The sequence below is a fragment of the Erpetoichthys calabaricus genome, chromosome 7 (genome assembly GCF_900747795.2).
Source record: "Erpetoichthys calabaricus chromosome 7, fErpCal1.3, whole genome shotgun sequence".
NCBI lineage: Eukaryota > Metazoa > Chordata > Cladistia > Polypteriformes > Polypteridae > Erpetoichthys > Erpetoichthys calabaricus.
The window spans coordinates 98,036,937-98,055,275 of NC_041400.2; the positions used below are offsets into that span (position 1 = coordinate 98,036,937).

General features: G+C 39.1%; 1 protein-coding gene across 1 annotated transcript in view; it reads left to right on the top strand.

Annotated features, from left to right (window-relative positions):
- Nucleotides 1-6,466: 6,466 nt before the first annotated feature.
- The window catches only part of LOC114654133 (atrial natriuretic peptide receptor 1-like), a 74,062-nt gene continuing 62,189 nt past the window's right edge, over nt 6,467-18,339 (top strand). The window contains exons 1-3 of the mRNA XM_051929460.1: nt 6,467-6,565; nt 7,134-7,239; nt 16,548-16,680. Of these exons, the coding sequence (XP_051785420.1) occupies nt 6,530-6,565; nt 7,134-7,239; nt 16,548-16,680 (275 nt within the window). The 5' untranslated portion in view covers nt 6,467-6,529. The remainder of the gene's footprint in view (nt 6,566-7,133; nt 7,240-16,547; nt 16,681-18,339) is intronic.

The following is an 18,339-nucleotide window of genomic DNA, read 5'->3' on the forward strand; positions in this document are numbered from 1 at the left end:
CAGCTTTAGCATTACGAGGAAAGCGTGCACTCCGGCATGGAACAGTTCGTTCACTTTGTTCCGAGTTCTCCTAGAGCTGAAAGTGCTTTTTCTATTGCAGCAGAACCGTTGCATAATGGAGGTACATGGTTAGTATGCAAACCAAAACTGCTTAAAAAAAAAAATAAAAAAAATAAAAAAGTATACTATAAGGGGAAATCACGGCATGCAATTAGAAATGTTCACCATGTAAACTCTAATCTTAAATGCAACCCACTATTTTTAGGAAATTATAGATTTTTACATAGGTTCATTGTGAAGTATATTGGTGTTTCACTTTTACATGACCCTGTCAAACTCGATTAATCCATTTCGGAGTCACAAGGAGCCACAGCCTAGATACACATTTTAAAGTGCTTTTCATAGACCATATGGAACCAGTTCAACCACCAACAATTTAGACAGCAGGTGACAGAAAGGGGGTCTTTGCTTTACAGGGTTTACTCAAGCACCAGAGGGCGAACCTGGAATCGCCAATAACTTAAGCTGCACATCTTTGAGGAAGTGTGAGAACATCCTCACAACCACAGGTAGAACATGCAAACTGCACACAGGCAACCAGGAAATTAGATCCATGAGGCAGAAGGAGTGCCCACCCTACTACCCTATCACAAAACCCACACAAACTGTGTGGATCGATCCACGTTAATGTGATTTTATCAAAAAAAGGGGGATAACTGGACAAACCACCCAGCATAAAAGGTCACGTGGTAACCTGGAAAAGAGAAAAAAAAATTAAACCACCAAATATTTTCTATTGCAGCAAGGTAGCTTACAAAGCAAAGGAGGATGAATTTTAAAACAGTAAATAACACACCACAACCTAAAACATACATAAGAAATAAACAGTTTGAACTTGGTCTTAAAAAAAAAAAAAAAGTTTAGTAAAACCAGGACTAAGCCAAAGAAAGAAAGTCTGAATTAGCACAGGTTGCCCCAACTTGGATTTACTGGATGGTAGAAGTATACAAGATCGTGGTGTCAAATTTGATATATTGAAATGTGAGCTTAAATTTAAAGTTTAAATATTTTATTGTAAACAGACATTTGTCATTTTTCACCCTCTAACAGAGGGCCATAGAGGGACAAGACCCCTAGAAAAGGACCAAAATTCAATAACCTCATATTCGTAATCACAGACCTTGAAAAGACTAAATGATACCCCACATGCTTATGCTTGAAATTTGTCATTTTTCTCCTTCTGGAAGTGGCAGTTAAGAGGGTTAGGACCACTAGTAAAGAACCAAATATCAAAAGTCTCTGTGATCCTCTACCTCTAAACAGCATGAAACACTCCACATGGCTATATTATCAATTCCTTTAGCCGCCCCACCCCACAGTTTTGCAAAAAGGAATAAAATTGACTCCCCGTATCCCATTAAAGGGTGAATGGCTGGGGTCCATTGATGCGACATGCAAAACTTCAAGTGCTCTGGGCTGTTTCACTTAAGACACCTGTTGGTTTACTCAAAAATATTGGGGGGGGGGTTCGGGGGGGGCCTGCAAAAAAGCTTGACATCTCACATAGCTAAACATCAGGTATGTCAACTTTTTTTGTAACGATTAAGAAGGACAAAAACACAAATCCTGAATGAAAGCATTTAAGTAATTCTTATGAACACACAAAAAAAAGGTAAGTCCTTAAAATGAGATGTGAAAGTCTACTGATGGCACTTCAAGCATTAGAAGATCAGAGAAGTGCCCAGAGTGTAGGAGCCCGGCTGTGTAATAGTGCAGCCATTAAAAGGATTTACAAATGAATGCATCAGCTGGAAGGCTGCCCAATCAGTTTTAGTTCTTCCATGTAATTCAGAAAATGTTGGTTATGCCTTAAAATTTTGCAGAAATGTCATGTATTTACATACCCTGCATCATTTGCATGAACTTCTTTTCACTTGAGTCTAAAACATGCAGCTTGATCAGGGACAGCCAGGCTCTCACAGACAACTGAATCTTTTCCCTGTGCACTCCTGGACCTCCAAGAATAAATATGGAGGACACAAAATGAGGCACAGCCTCTTCTGTATATGGTGGGGCTGTACAAGAAATTCAGTATGCAAAATGACATTCACGTTAAATGATTTTCTACATATCCATCCTCCCCTAACTACGAACTCATACCAGAACTCATCCTCTTTGTAACAGGGGCTTCACACTGCAGGAGTAGATAAGGTTTTAGTGGCTTTCTAATTTAGTGTTTATCTTCCTCCTTGTAGTGTGAAAGACACTTCACGCCATCAGGATAATGTCTTACATTTAATGCATTCCTCATATTGGACTATCCTTCACCCACAAATACTGAAACTACCTTTACACTTATGGGGTAAATCAATAAGGGGAATTAGACAGTACAGGGGTCAGGTGGAGAACTTGGTTTGTTCATCTAGAGAGGCTTGTCTGGATTTTAACATCAGCAAAACCAAGGAACTGGTTATTGTCTTTCACTGCACTGAAGAGTCGCTGTCCAGTCACTATTCAGTTAGTGCGTGTAGTGTAGACGGTCTGGCAAAATCAGGCTGAATACAGGAAACACTCATTGACAGAAAGCCGAGTCAACACAGGACCACACAGGATGGCGCAGAATCACCACTTACCCAAACACTTAGGAGACTGATGTGGGACCAAAGGCTGCTCGAAAGCTTGCATATTTAGCCAATAAAAGGTGTCATTTTGCTTGACTTTTCTCAACATTCATAATGGCTAACACCTAACCCTACAACACCCTAGTACTACATCCTGTAAAACTGAAAGGAATTTCTTCATTCCTGCATCCAAGCATCACGATGACAAATGTAGCCGACGTGTGAAACACCAAGAACTTTAATAACCTTGTCAAACTTGGTGCAGAAAAGTTTGAAAATAGGATATTCCATCTTAACAGTTACTGTAGCTTAGGGTCACAAACAAGTTGATTTGATAAAGGAAAGCGATGAATTAGCCGGACATTTTACAGTCATAAGGAACCATTTGTTGATCATCCATCCATTACACCCATCAAGTGCCGGTCAATCCATTAGGCGCCCTCATCGGAGTACCACCCTTAATGAAAGATGTGCACGAAGGAACCACCCCCAACCAAATTATGATGAGTGGGCGCCGTTAATGAAAGTAAACCCGAGAGAGACCACCGGAGAAAACAAAAGCCCGGTCGTCAAGCATTAATGATACAGTAGGCAGGGCCGGATTTTCCTATAGGCTAAGGCTTCAGCCTAGGGCCTCAAGATCAAGAGGGGCCTACATTCAAATTGTTAGCAAAATTAAAATTACACTATTCTAAAAACAGTGAACACTAAAAACACTGAACCGAAAATAAGGAGAAATTCTACGCATATGACTAATAAACATATAAATGTATTGGTTAATCACAGTAATGATGTATTTATTATCTCTCATGTAATTTACAAACTTAAAAATGGAAGGTGAAAGGGCCTCATAAGTGGAATAGCCTAGGGCCTCTTTTCATATAAATCCAGCCCTGACAGTAGGCTCCGTTTATTAAAGTTAAGGTGCGCACGACCCGTACAGTCCGTAGTACAAGTATTTTCCGCTTAACCGCTATGCATAACTAGTGGCGTCGTCCCGTCGACACCGCCTAGGGTTCCAAATTGGCTTCGACCAGCACTGGACATACCATATCTTTCCATATACCTTAGAAAAACCACACAAGTCTGGTTAACGGAGTAGAGCGCAAACAATTTTCGTGTATCCACAAAATTAAATATTACAATGGAGACGTAAATGAAGGAAATACCCAAGGTCCGTTAGTAAAGCAAGTGTATTCTAACGCCCTAGTGTTGTGGGGGCCACTGGTGTCATTTTCTTCTACGGGTGAGCTCTTCTGTTTACCGTTTTGGCAAAGGCCGCCGTCCAAGCGACCCTTCCCCGGTCGTCAGGGAGCTGGGACTAAGCCCTCCAATAAGTGCTAAAGCTGGCGACGCTGCAGTAATATGGTGCTTACTGTGCTGCGTACTTTGAAATGGGCATTTCACACTTCTCTGTCCTGCAATAGTAACTGATGGAGTTTGACTGGGCAATGCTGGCATTACTGGTGTCCCGATCTACCTCTTTTGTAATGTTGAGGCTGGTTTGCCCGTACTTACTGATAAGACTTTTCGCACGTGGGACAATGGTGCTATATATATAAACGGAGAACTACATTGAAAAGTACAGCTTTGAGGTACCTATAGCGATATAATGGTTTTCCCAACCGCGTGTAATCAAATTTTAGCACAACTCTAGAATATAATAAATGATCATGCCTTTATGGAATCAAATAAATTGATAAAAAAAATACGACTAGTCAAGTCTTCCATTAAAACGTGAATAGAAATGAACTTAATAAATGTGCAATAAAACCTCACAAACTTCCCAAGAATTAGTGAAAGAATACTTAAACAAGGAAAAACAAAATTGTGCAACAACAACGCATGGCAAATCAACCAAATAATCGTAAAATGCCCCATTGTATCTAAAAAACTTACAATTGATTAAAATATATCATCCATTAAGAATACATATACCAAAATGCCTGAAATCCCCATAAAACACTTTAAGTAATTAAAGCCTACCATATAAATTGGAACATTTGCGGCACATGGCTTTTTAGTTACTGCAGTACCCAGTTACCCGTTCATCTCTTCACACACCTGGCTTCAGGCCTTTCTGGGCTAATTTATACAGGTGGGTGAATTAGTCACTTAAAGAGACAACGTACACCGTGTTCATAAACCATGTGTTACTATTTGGGCAACCTATGCATCAATACTATACAGTGATATTTCTTAAAATGACTGTGTACTTCGTTACAATATCAACTCCAAAGTGGACGGAGTTGACAGTTAATATCTTTTTGGTTTGCCTTACGCGCGCGCCTCAAGAACGCCTCCGTAATGCGCATGTCTCTCTTTATCACTAGACTCGTTCGCAGTACTCGGCTGCAGCTGCGCAATGCTTGGCTCACGTCATTGGCCCTGTTGTAAAGCAGGGTAGACTTGAGTCTGTATGTTCTCTACGTGATTGCTTCAGGTGTTCTATGTGGACAGCGGTTTTCCATACAAAAAAAAAACAAAATAAAAAAGGCGCGTGTCCGGTTTGTTTATTGAGAACTTTATCGACTCGAGCGTGAGTGTGCCACGGTGTCATTCTTGCACCGTTGCTGGCTGGATATGCTGCACTCCCCGCGACCCAGAAAGTTAAAGTAGGTTTAGATGGTGTTTGGGCACGTCCTGTGTGCACTGCAGAGCGCAGCCACACAGGTCAGTCAAGAAGCGGGCACGACATACAGGTGTGGCAGGCCCACTTATGTGTCTGATAACGTCTCTTTACCATGTTTCTACGAAGGAAGACTGCAGTGAAAAGCCGACATTTCAATCTGAACCTCATATAGGCCGTTCATGTATTTGATATGGCCTAAAGGAACATACAAAAATATTGTCCTACGTTTTGCTACAGCATATTGTCGATATTTCCATTTTACGGATACGGCTTAACATAAACGCACTGGTTTACGTCTATCATTTTATTCCAATTTCGCTTCATTCGTCTACAGTATGTTTTTGGGTTATTTTTATCTTTTCAGGTATATTAAATGTACGTTGAGAAGATACACCAAGTCCCCATGAAAAGAAGCCGGTGAATTCAGGTTATGGAAGAGCATGCAGGGTGTGTATTTTCTTTCTGGATATTCTGATTTTATTAATCAACAACAATTGATATTGATTCCACTTAATCCAGTTAAAAGGTCGTGGTCGCCGAAGTTTGTCCAAGTATCGTGAGACCCCCCTAGAGAACCAGCCAATCGCAGCTAATTTTTTCCCCTTATCTCGGGGAATTCCACCTGGCTTACAAGGTCTTATTCGCCCGAAATTCTGGAATTTTTGAAGTATTGGCGGTACCTAGGACACCCCTATTTCGAATCTCTGTAGCTCTTATTTTAGCGCGTTGTTCCACGTATATCTGTTGGCCGTTCTTGAATCCTGGGTTTTAAGAGATAAATATGTGGAATACTATCTAGAACTAACGATTATAACATGAATAAATAGGTCATTAATAATATGAATGCACCCCTCACTCGTCCATAAAATAAAATATGACATGGACAATGAACAAATTGAGGAATTGATTAACGATGCTTTGTAGCGAACGTTTGGTTAAACGTTCACCTACATTTCTTGTATCGCTTCGAATTCACTTATTACGGTCAACACATTCATACATTAAGGTGGAATAATCGGATCTCTTACTTGATCGTGACCATTTTCTGGTGTACTTTTGAAATCGTAGCGTTTCCATTGCTGTCAAGGCACTTCGCCTCGGCGCAGGTTCAATCGTGTGCCGCCCTGCTCGGATTGACGTGCTCTTTTTTGGTTTATCTCGACGATTATTGTTGCTCACTGAGACGGGTGCCCGCACACCAAATAGGCGCTGCTTGAAGAGACTCGCATCTGCCAAACTCCCTTTCCTTTTGCTTTTAACAGGAATCATTCGAACGATGATTTTATTGAAGTGCATGAGTATTTTTCTCCTGGTATGCGTTTTCTTGGAGACTTCTTTATTTCCATTTTAAAATAGAAAATTGACATCCATCCCTTTTATGTCTTCTTTATTAGACCGTAATTCTATATTGGACAGTGCTTAGTTTTTGTATTCATTCACCCACCTCTTTCTTCATCCATACATACGTTTTCTGCACTCATCAATCTATCGCACTCTATGTATATTGAACATACTTCCATTTAAGCTCCGATCAAACGAATTACTCCTCGTATAAGCGATACACGTTTTAAAATTGAAATCAGAATCGATTTCACTTTGACTTTAAACGCTTAACGCTTTTTGTCAGACGCCGCAAAAGTTCAAGGGGGAAACATCAGTTATATATTTTAGTACGTAGTTTGTATTTGATTAACTATTTATTTGTTTAAGTTGGTGATTGTTTTGTTACGTTTTAAAAAATGTCACATTTTATCAAGTAGACCACGAATAAAACATTTTGTAATTAAATGCTATCGAATTAAAGTTGACATTTAAGTATAACGCTAAATAATGTGTGAAATGGCACTGTTGAGTAAAAAACTTTAAACTCACTTTTTTAGGCACTTTTGCAAAGAGCGACTGAAGGATGGCATGATTTGGATAACAGTGAATACGACTGCTGGCCGTTAGAAGACCCCGATGAATTTAATATGATCGACTGCGGAGGTGAGAGCTGTTTTATGTTCTTTAACTTTACCTTCGTGAAAATACACGCATCTCGATTTTTTTTTTTTTGTAATGTGCTTATTCGATCTTCCGCGACGTGGAAAAGCCGCAGTCTATCGGGGCAGTATATGGCGCAATGGTGGAATCTGTCTGGACGGGAAGCCAGACAACCTGCTGGAGGACTCGCACACACACCTACGAGCTGTCTTTCACATAGCGGTGTCACTTATCCAAGCATGCGTGAGAAAACCTACGCAAACACTAGGTGAATGTGCAAGTTATACTCTCAAGGTAACCCAAAAGGATCTTAACTTATGTGCGCTTGTGGCCCAATGGGAAAAATCCTGCGCTGCCTTGCAAAATTCTGCGAAAAAGAATTTGATTCAGTTATTTGAAAGAAAAAAACATCAGTTGAAATGATTTTAGGAATTACAACCAAAGTAATATACCCAATTAATAACGTCAATTTCGAGTTATTATTATTTGAGTTCAAAATGATTTTAGTGAGTAGTCTTGAAACATTTGCTGAATTGTCGTGTGCTTAAAAGTTTCTTTTATAGCTTTGTCACACTAAATTGCCCCCAGGGTGTCTGTTTGTGTTCGTGAGTGCGATGTATTGTCGCTCAGCCTTGGTCGTTTTACACTTCTGCACCCCTCGGGACCTTGACTTAGATTAAGCGGCTTTGTGAAATGTCATGTTATATTTCTGGATGGCACGGAGCCACACCCTGCCTATCTGTATTTCCACAGGTCTACGTCGGGTACTGCAGTTTTTCCACAGTTCGTGTTATGGCACAGATAATTGTTGCCAGGACATCACAGGAAACCAGCAAAATGAACTGGAGGAGTCGGCGTGCATCATCAACAAAGGCGGAGTTTAATTGTACCCCGGCAACGTTACTAAAATACGTCACCAATAAAGTTTTTATTTATATAAATACGTTAAGGCCACAACTAATGTAAAAATGTTAATTGGAAAATTGAATTCACCTACCTTTAAAACAGAAATATTCTGTATAAACGAGGGATTTTTTTACTGTTTAAACAGCTTCCGAGATGTGACTTTAACTTGCATTTTTTCCAGTATTTTTCTTTATCACATGTTACTCAGCCGCTCCCATCGGTAAACAGGTCCTCCCGCAGCCATTTAAATGACCGCTGTGTCCGCATCTTCTCTTGAAAGAACTGCCCGTACAAACAGCGGGACGCTTGTCTGAACAGACCTCCACCACGCGTCACGCACACCACTCTCACAAAATATTTAAGGAACTTTTTGGATGCATTAAAATTCTTCCAACAGCAACCTTCCTTCCATCATCCATTTTCTACTCCAAGAAGCTGTGGTCTGCTTCAACAAGCATTAGGTGAAAAGCAAGAACAATTCCTGGACAGGACGCCAGACCATCATAGGATGATCACATACACACAAAACAGGGGACACTTTACCATCGCCAACCCACCTAAACTGCATGTCTTTTTAAACAGTTTACCCAATCCCTGAACTCCTGATTATTATTCCATGCATACGTTTTCTGACCTGTTTAAAAACGAGAAAGTGTCTCTTTTGCTACAACTACAATAAGCAGACAAAAATAAAGTTTTGTCATTTCAAAAGTGTTATTGAAGCAGGTGTATTTTCTCATAAATTCAAAGTTTTAAACGTGTTATCATACGTGAGATTTAGGTTTTATTATATTACGAACAATATCATATGAGACTTGGGATGGGATTTAAATATGTATAGGGTGGTCCAGATCTAACTATGCAACATTTAATGCAATGCATAGCAATAATTGCATAATTAGATCTGTAGAGATAAGATTGTGACTATAAAAAATGCAATTATTTTTTATGGGTTGTCTGCCCCCAAGCCCCGCCCCCGCCTAAATTTCAAACTCCACGCATGTACATCAAAAAGGAAAAGGATGCGTTAAGTTAGAACCCAACATCCTGAAGGAAACCAGGTGACCGAAATCAAGCGTCGTGTGGAAAACTTGGAGAAGCTGGGAAATACATAAGGAAATACTCGTAAAAACAGGACAGCCAGTCCGAACTGGTTTATGGCAATACGCGTGCGGATTGTGTGCGCGTAAACGCTTCCAACCGCGCTTTTCTTTTTATTTCAATAGCTCGTTTTTTGTCCCATCTCCCACAGACTGTACTGGCAGGTGCATAACGCCACCCTTTTCGGCCTGACAGCTGTCTTGCACGCAAAGCTGCAGCAGAATGTACTGGCTCAGCTCCCGAAACAGTGAATTGGATGATGCCCGGATCGAAGGATAACTGACAGTACTGTGCATTTTAATATTGATTATTGCGCCCAGAATATATTATGTAACCATTCACCCAAACTTAATGAAGATTATCAGCATGCCCCTAACCCGGATCACTTTTTTTTTCAAATAAAGTACGTTAGAAAATAGATGAAGTGTGAATATATGACTCAAACTCGTGTTTAAAATTCTAACTATAATTTGAATTGAAATCTAACTCTAACCATGTCGTATGATTGCTGTTTTACACTATTTTGCACGGGTTTGCGCTGATCTCTTACAGCTCCAAAGTCATGCGTTCAAACGGGCACAGCCTCGGTGGATTCTGCACTTCGAGCCAGAGTTTGCGCACATGTTCTCTCCAGGTATTCTTTAATGTACTGTCTTGAAGGGCTGCATATTGGGGAAAAATGCATTTCTACATCGGCAGTGAGAGGTATCCGCCTGCACGAGTTTGCCCTGCCGCTTTAAGCCAAAAGCTGCCGAGACGGGTACCGAGCTCTGTCCAACTCTTCCAACAAGCAAGTTAAAGAATGAATGAATGCATTCGGTTAAAACCTAATAAGGTTAAAAAAAACCTCAAAATACGAACACATACGCTAGTACGTGATTTGGTGTTTCCATTCACAGCTGCTTGTGCTTCATTCCTATAAATAAAGCCAATTTCAGACTTTATACATTCGTTAGAAATACTCCTACTCCTAATACAGAAGCAAATGATTTGGAATCATGAAATATTTAAAATTTTGTTCCTTATCTGCTACTTTTAAGATCCATACACTCTCTCAAACTGTCTTTAGTTTTCTGGCTCTGCGTTCCGCTCATTTTTTTTTTCTTATTTCCTTACGCAACATTATACAGTTAAATGATATGCGCCTGACACGTCCACTGTCATAAAACTGAAGCACATCCGAGCCTGTTGCCTTTTGTTCATTCACCAGTTAGGCGTATTGCACATAGATGCAATAACCCAAATAAATATGGAAAAGGGCAGGGATACGCAAACACAATTGTTCGTGACCCTTCATATTTTTTTCCTGGGAACAGAAATGTGTCTGCCCAATAAAAAGTCCAGGACACGCCCGCGGGATGTTTATTGATAACGGAAATCTACCTGGAAATTGAAACACGTCTTTGGTGAAGGAGTGGGGGACCAGCTGGCAAACACACGAGGAGGCCATGCAAATTACACAACCAATGAGCAGGCGTGGGATTCGAACCCAGAATCGATTACGTGACAGCGATTCCCAATTCGGTCGTTTCCAGTGGACGAGTGGGAATGAGAGAATCAGTCGAGCATGTGGACAGCGAGCAACCGGTATTGGAGGAGAGGCGCTGGAAACAGCAAGAGTGTGAAGGTATTAAGGTGAAGGATGTCACTGCAAAGTGGAGGAGTACATTAATTTTAACTATTTTTTCGTTTAAATGCCATTTTAGAGACTTAGTGGGTGCCAAGTATTTATTAATTATTATTAGTGATATTTTACTTTTTTCCACTTTTTTTTTGATGAAGTCTCGTTAAAGAATTTAATTTATAAGCACGCCAAAATAGTTGAAGAGAAAACTAAAAAGTGGCATTTTTGATACCATGTAAATAAAGTTTACACTGAGTTATCCCTCTATAACGACAATAACACGGAATGCACCTTCAGTATTTGGCATGGACCGGGGGCAAGCATCTTTATTAAAGTAATAATTTAGTAGTCGAAATAACTGAAAATTAATAGTGGATCTGATTTTACCATTAACACGAAGACCAAAGGGAGACAGTTCTCTAAAAGAGCAGCACCCAATTTCAGAAGTAAAGCCCCAGATAGCAAGGCCAGCAGCCCCATTGTTATCCCATGCATACACTTGAATCTGTGCACCTGAATTATGTGAACAGTTCTTTGGGAAACATCAGTGTCTCAAAGAGATCAATTCCTTTATTTGCTGGGTGATCAACTTTGTTCATTGTATATGATTCTAATCGTGTGTGCTGTCAGAAAACTTATAAAACATTTACCAATGCACAGACACAAGGAATGGCATTTAAAAGAAAAAACACATATACTCACTGAGAAAATATTAGGGGCCTCCTTTTGTTCTCAAAGCTGCCTCAGTTCTTTTTGGCACACATTCCACAAGATGGTAGAAACATTCCTTTGAGATTCTGGCCCAAGTTGACATGATTGCATCACACAATTTCTGCAGATTTATCAGCTGCACATGCAAATCTCCTGTTCTACCACATCCCAAAAGTGTTCTGATGGATTCAGAATCAGTGACTAGGAAGGCCACAGAAAAACACTGAACTCCTTGTTATGTTCATGAAACCAGTTTGAGATGACTTTTGCTTTGTGACTTGTTGCATTATCATTCTGGAAGTGGCAATTAGAAGATGGGTAAATTGTGTCCATTAAGGGATACACATGCAATGGCATTCCAGCGATAATAGATTGGTATTAACAGGCCCAAAATGTGCCAAGAAAACATTCCCCACACCATTACACCAGCAGCAGCCTGGATTTTTGACACAAGGCAGGTTGGGTGAATGGATTCATCCTGTTGGTAGGTTCAGAATTTGGTACCATCTGTGTGATTCAGCAGATATTGAGATTCATCAGACAAGGCTATATCAGTTTTCATCTGTCCACTTTTGGTAAGCCTGTGTCTGCTGCAGCCTCAGCTTTGTGTTATTGGCCAACAATAGTCGAACCCAGTGTGGTCTTCTGCTGTTGTAGCCCACCCACTTCACGGTTTGATGTGTTGTGCATTCTGTTATAATTTTCTTCTCACTACAGCTGTACAGAGTGCTTATCTGACTTACCGTACCCTTTGTGTCAGCTCAAACAAGTCTGGCCATTCTCCTCTGACATATCGTATCATCAAGACATTACCATTCTAAGAACTGCTGTTCACTGGAAGTTTTTTGTTTTTTTGCACCCTTCTGCATAAATTGTAAAAAAAAATCTGTTGTGGGTGAAAGTCCCAGGAGACCAGCAGTTACAAAAATGCTGAAACCAACCTGTCTGGCACCAACAATCATGCCACAGTTGAAATCATTTTTTTTCTCCATTCTGGGATTTAATGTGAATATTAACTGAAGTTACTGACCTGTATGTGGATGATCTTGTGCATTACGCTGTTGCCACATGATTCACTGATTAGATAGTTTCATGGATATGCAGTATAGAGGTTTTCCTAATAATGTTCTTAGTGAGTGTATACACATAGGAGAAAATGGTAAAGCTGTGCAGCATCTACTGTATATCAAATAAGGAATGCAAATTTTAGGTATGGATTATTATTTAGAGCATTTAATTTTGGTACAATTCTATTCTGTCATTAAAAACATACAGTATCAAACACTAAGGCACTCAATTTTCTTTTCAGTTTAAAATGTAAAACAAAAGCATATTGCCTTTTAATTCATGTCCATAGAACATGTATCATAACAAAACAAATATACTGCATTTCGCTAAATGACTACTCCAAGTATTCCTGCATTTTGATTCAAGACCATGCAGTAATCATGCCAAAACTGAATATAATCAAATGCCCCTGCCCCTCCTTTTGACACCGATTGATCGTCAGCAGTTGGGGTAGGAGTTGTTCCACTTCTAAACATTTTTGAGTTCAGATCCCAAGCAAAAGTGTTGTCAATGTGGAGTGATCAACTGAAACCGTGAGATGTATGTTTTAGATCTTGCTGAAAAAGTTTACTCTTACCTGAAGTTGTCTCAGTAATGTGTTATACTTGCTGTATATCATATTGCTCCATTCTTCTTCTCATAGTCCTGATTGATACATCAAGAAGTTCAGTAATAGCCAGTACTGTCATCCTAATCTGAAGGTATTTACAAACACACTCATAAATCGAACGATAAAACTGTGCAAAAATTAAATGCACCACATGTATATGTATTGCATTGCAATGAAATTAACACATTGGATTGAATTTAATTTAGGCATGAACAATCATCCATATTTAAGTCAGTTCCTGTCATAAATCTATGCTTCCTCAGTTTCCTTCAAACATGTACTTGATTAAACAGCATAAAAAAGTAAATGATTGTATGGAATTAATGAAGCTGACATACTCATCATGATTTCTTGCCTTACAATTTCCCAGAAGCTTTAACATGGCAATTCACAAAAATTCTTCCAAAGTTTCCAAGACCCTCAAAGACTTTTAATAATCCTTATATGGGGAACATCCTTTACAAAACCAGAGCTCTGCACACATTTTAGGGATAAAGCATAACTGACACCAAAACATAAACTTTCGGTTAGTCTACCTGAGACACAAATGTCATAATAGATATAACAATTTCAGTAAATGGACATATGGAAGAAATAAGTCATTAATTAAACTATAATATGAAGAAAGGATCCTAATACATTTCCACAGCTGTATCTGCACCTTCATTGACTTCTGTCCGTGTGTCTGTTCTGTAATATAAGGGTGTAGGGTGTATTCAGGCTTCATTGTCTTATTTGGTACCAAAGCCATGCTTATTTGTTTTATTTTGCATTATCATTCATTTAAACAATGTTATTTACATTTTGGTATGCAGAGGCATTTAGTCTGCTAAGTTCCATACTTCCAATGTGTCCAGGGTTCGTCCTTTGATGGTGTATGCTTTCCTGATAAGTTTGTTCAACAATGATGCTTCTTTTGAGCTCAAGTTGCTACCCCAGGAGACCACAGCATAGAACACCACACTAATCATTATGGACTGGTAGAACATTTCTAGTTCCTTGCTGCACACATCAAAAGACCTGAGTCTCCTGGGCAAGTACAGTTTGCTCTTGCCCTTTTTATAGAGTGACACTGTGCTGTCAGACCAGTCTGGTTTCTTGTTTATGTGAACCCCCAGGTACTTGTAGCTTTGCATCACTTCCACGCCCTCCCCCTGAATGGTGACTTGTCTCAGAGACTTCTTGGAATGCCACAAGTCCACCTCCAGCTATTTTGTTTTGCTGATGTTGAGATGCAAGTTGTTGTCCCTGAACCACAAGACCAAGTTCTCCACAACCTACCTGTACTCTGACTTGTCTCCATTGTTAATGCAGCCCATGATGGAGGAGTCATCTGAACATTTCTGTAGATGTTAAGCACTGGTATTGTGTAGGAAATCTGTTGTGTATAGGGTAAACAGGAAGGGAGACTGGACAGGTCCTTGAGGTGCTCCAGTATTACACACTACTGTTTCGGGCACACAGTCTCTAAGCCTCATAAACTGCTGTCTGTTGCTCAGGTAGTCCATGATCCAGGAGACTGATGAATGAGAATGTTATCATACGGTACAACCACACAAGGAGAGTATTAAAATATATCTTATTATCACAATCAAATACTTAATACCAACAACCAGAAACATAAATGAGTATTAAAAAATGTCAAGTTTTTCTTCAAGTAGCAAAGTTCTGCATTGTATTGTACACAAGTAATCAACATAATTCATGATAATGATGACAGCAACTCCAAATGTGCAATTTCAGACACATCTTACATTGCGTCACCAAAAAAATAAATTAATCAATAAGTCACTTAAAAGGGGTTCAAACCTTCAAACCCCAAGGCAGAGCTGCAAACCTCAGGCTCCACATCTGCACATATGAGCAGATTTATACCTCAAAGACTGAAGGGCCAAAGGCCTGTCCCAGCAACCAGGACAAAAGCTGTGGTGCCAGGCACAAAGGTACATTCACATACTTTAAAAACAAAATATTTTTCTAGGTGAGAAATTACATTCAGCACATGGAAAGTTGAAAATATTTATTACAGCTAAGTTGAGTTTGCTATAAACATTTTAAAAGTAAATTAAATTCTTGAGGGGAGGAACTGTGCCATCAAGTGCAAAGAATATCTATCTATCTATCTATCTATCTATCTATCTATCTATCTATCTATCTATCTATCTATCTATCTATCTATCTATCTATCTATCTATCTATCTATCTATCTATCTATCTATCTACAGTATTTCTCTGTCTGTCTATCTGACTATCAATCTAATTCAATGCTTATAAAACAAAACTGCTTAATCCATTTCTGGGTATTCAGTGTGAGTGATTACTATGCACATTTCACATTCACATTGGAAATTGCCCTCCAAGAGTGGCTTAGCATTTTCTTTTCCATTTGTATTGAAACAAATATTAGTGACCTCTTATCGTATGTTTTTTGTTTTACTAAGCCAAATGGTTTATCTGTCTATAAATTACATGTTACATGTTTTGTTTTTTTTTTTTTGCAGTCTTTAAAACTGGATTCCTGCAATACCCAACATGCATCACTGTGTCAAATGTATACAAATCAGATAGCAGGCAACTGAGAGACAAGCAGAAATGTAGTCAGAATAGGCAGAATTCAGTTCAAACATGATAACAGACAGGAGACAAAGGACAAGCTACAAATCAAAAAGAGGTCCAAGCAGAGGCAAATATAAACTGATTCAAAAAGATTAAAATAAAGCATAAATAGAATCTAAGATATGTAGTACTGAGTTCAGAAGACAAGAAAACAATAAAAAGCTCAGTTTATGTGTGGCCAGTTTTAAAAACAGAAATAAAATCCTGGCAAAGGTCACTTAAAAATTTTTGACTAAGCTGGCGACGGCTTTACAGAGTGGCAGAAATGGCAGTGACCAGTCCCTGTTAGAGTTAATGTTATGTCTTAGTTTTAGAAGTAGGAATGGATGAATGGCCTCCAAGAGCTTTATTTAACTTAAATTTAATTTCCAGTTAAAATTAAATTTAATGTAAAGTTTTAAGTCATTAGTTAGACAATCTGCAAAGGTAGATGCAGGAAGGAGAAAACAGAACAAATTAAAAATAGTACAAATTACTGAGTGTCAAAAAACTACAACATTTTCCCAGTGTCATTTTTCTTATCCATGTCTAGTTCTGGTACTGTAAAATCAGGTCTTTAGTGATGATTTCTAAATTGCATATACTGTATTAACTGTATTAACCTTATTCAGTTAGTAATCTTTAAAACACAACTATAGCAGTGCTTAACAAACTCTGCATTGTGCTTCTCCTAAGGTTTGGAAATGGCGTGGGTTCATCGGCCACCTGAAAAAATCATCAGTGGGGAAGAGTTCAGTGTCATCTATTCAGTAACTGCCTCTGACAGTTTCTATGAGTGGGCTGTATCTCAAGGCATCCTTTCTCACAGGTATCATATATTGTGTTAGTGTTTTTTTTTCTTGTTCTTATTGCACAAACTCATTCAATAAGCATGTCAAGTCATAATGAAACACATGACTAATTTTTGGTGATATCTTGAACATGGTAATGAAAGATTTTAGGTTTGCTGCGGATCACTGCCATTCTGTCTAATATCCTGGGAAATGTATTGAAACTGGTCTCTTCTGTTGCCAACATACCAGTTTTGTCTCTTGATCAACTTTAATAAATCTTTGTCTGTATTTTCACTTCATAACAATTCCAGCTTTCCCTCTGAAATCGGGTGAAACTCACAATCTTTACTTTTTAATGAGTGTTTCATTTATTAAATAATACAACTTATAATTATGGGATTGTTATCAAACAGTAAAATCTCCCTTTAGTAAGTTTTACTTTATATAATGGTTTACCACATTAAGCCTTACCCTACATCATAATACAATTGCATCGTTAATTGTGCAGATGGAGCAAGCGGTAGATTAAGGGGCTTGTTAATGGTGAACACCACACAACCCAAAGTCCTACATTTTAGCCACTGGGCTATATTTGCTTTTCAAATCAAATGTCAAGTTGTACTCTGTGCTTTAAATCCTGATCTATTTTGGACATGTGGTGCTGATCATCACTCCTGTGTTACACACAAGATACTTGTTATTTATTATTATTTTTTCATCATGTTTAAAGGATTTTAGAGATGTTCCCTTGTTATAGCATGTCCCAGTATTGTGTGACCTCCCTCCCACTACAGTAGAGTCCTCTTCATTTGTCACGAGTTGTCCACTAACCTTGCGTCTCCCACAGAGTGCTATTTCTAATCAAGTAAAGGTGATAATTTAGTTGATTAGAAGGGAAGGTGAAAGAAAGCAGGTATGAAAACACTTTTAATGTAACTATTCTCAGAAGACTTGGCTAAAGTTACGCACACCATTGTCAAAAACTAAACTGGATCTGTAGTACAGAGAGCCAGCAGGCATACCACATGCTCTTCACAACAGTTCAGCCACCTGAAGCTAAGCATGTTCAGGCCCAGCCAGTACTTGGATGGGAGACCATCTAGGAAATGCTTGACTTGGTGCTGGAAGTGCTATTGGTGAGGCTAGCAGGGGGCACTTACCCTGTGGTCTGAATGTGGATCTCAATTCCCCACTGTAGTCATAAGGACACTGTGCTGTAAAAATAGTGCCGTCGTTTGGATTAGGTGTAAAACCAAGATCCTGTGGTCATAAAAGATTCCTGGGCATCTTTAGTAAAGAGTAGGGTGTATCTTGATGTCCAGGCTAAATTGCCCACCAAAGCCTAGTCATTCTGCCCCCCTAATCATTCCCTGTGTCTAATTGGCTATCTCTCTCACCACTTCAATATGTGGTGAGCAAACTGCCGCAAAATGGCTGCCGTTGCGTCATTCAGGTGGATGGTACACATTAGTGGTGACTAAAGTGGCTTCCCACTCACTATGAAAAAGTGCTTTGATTAGTGAGAAGAGTGCTATATAAATGTAAAGAATTATTTTTATTATTATACTAAGATTAGAATGCTCAATCTGAGGCAAGGGCATCACCAGTGAGGATTACTCTTTCTACTTTGGATTAGCCTAGAAAAAACAATTCCATTTAAAACGGCACATATTTAATGTATATCCATCCATCCA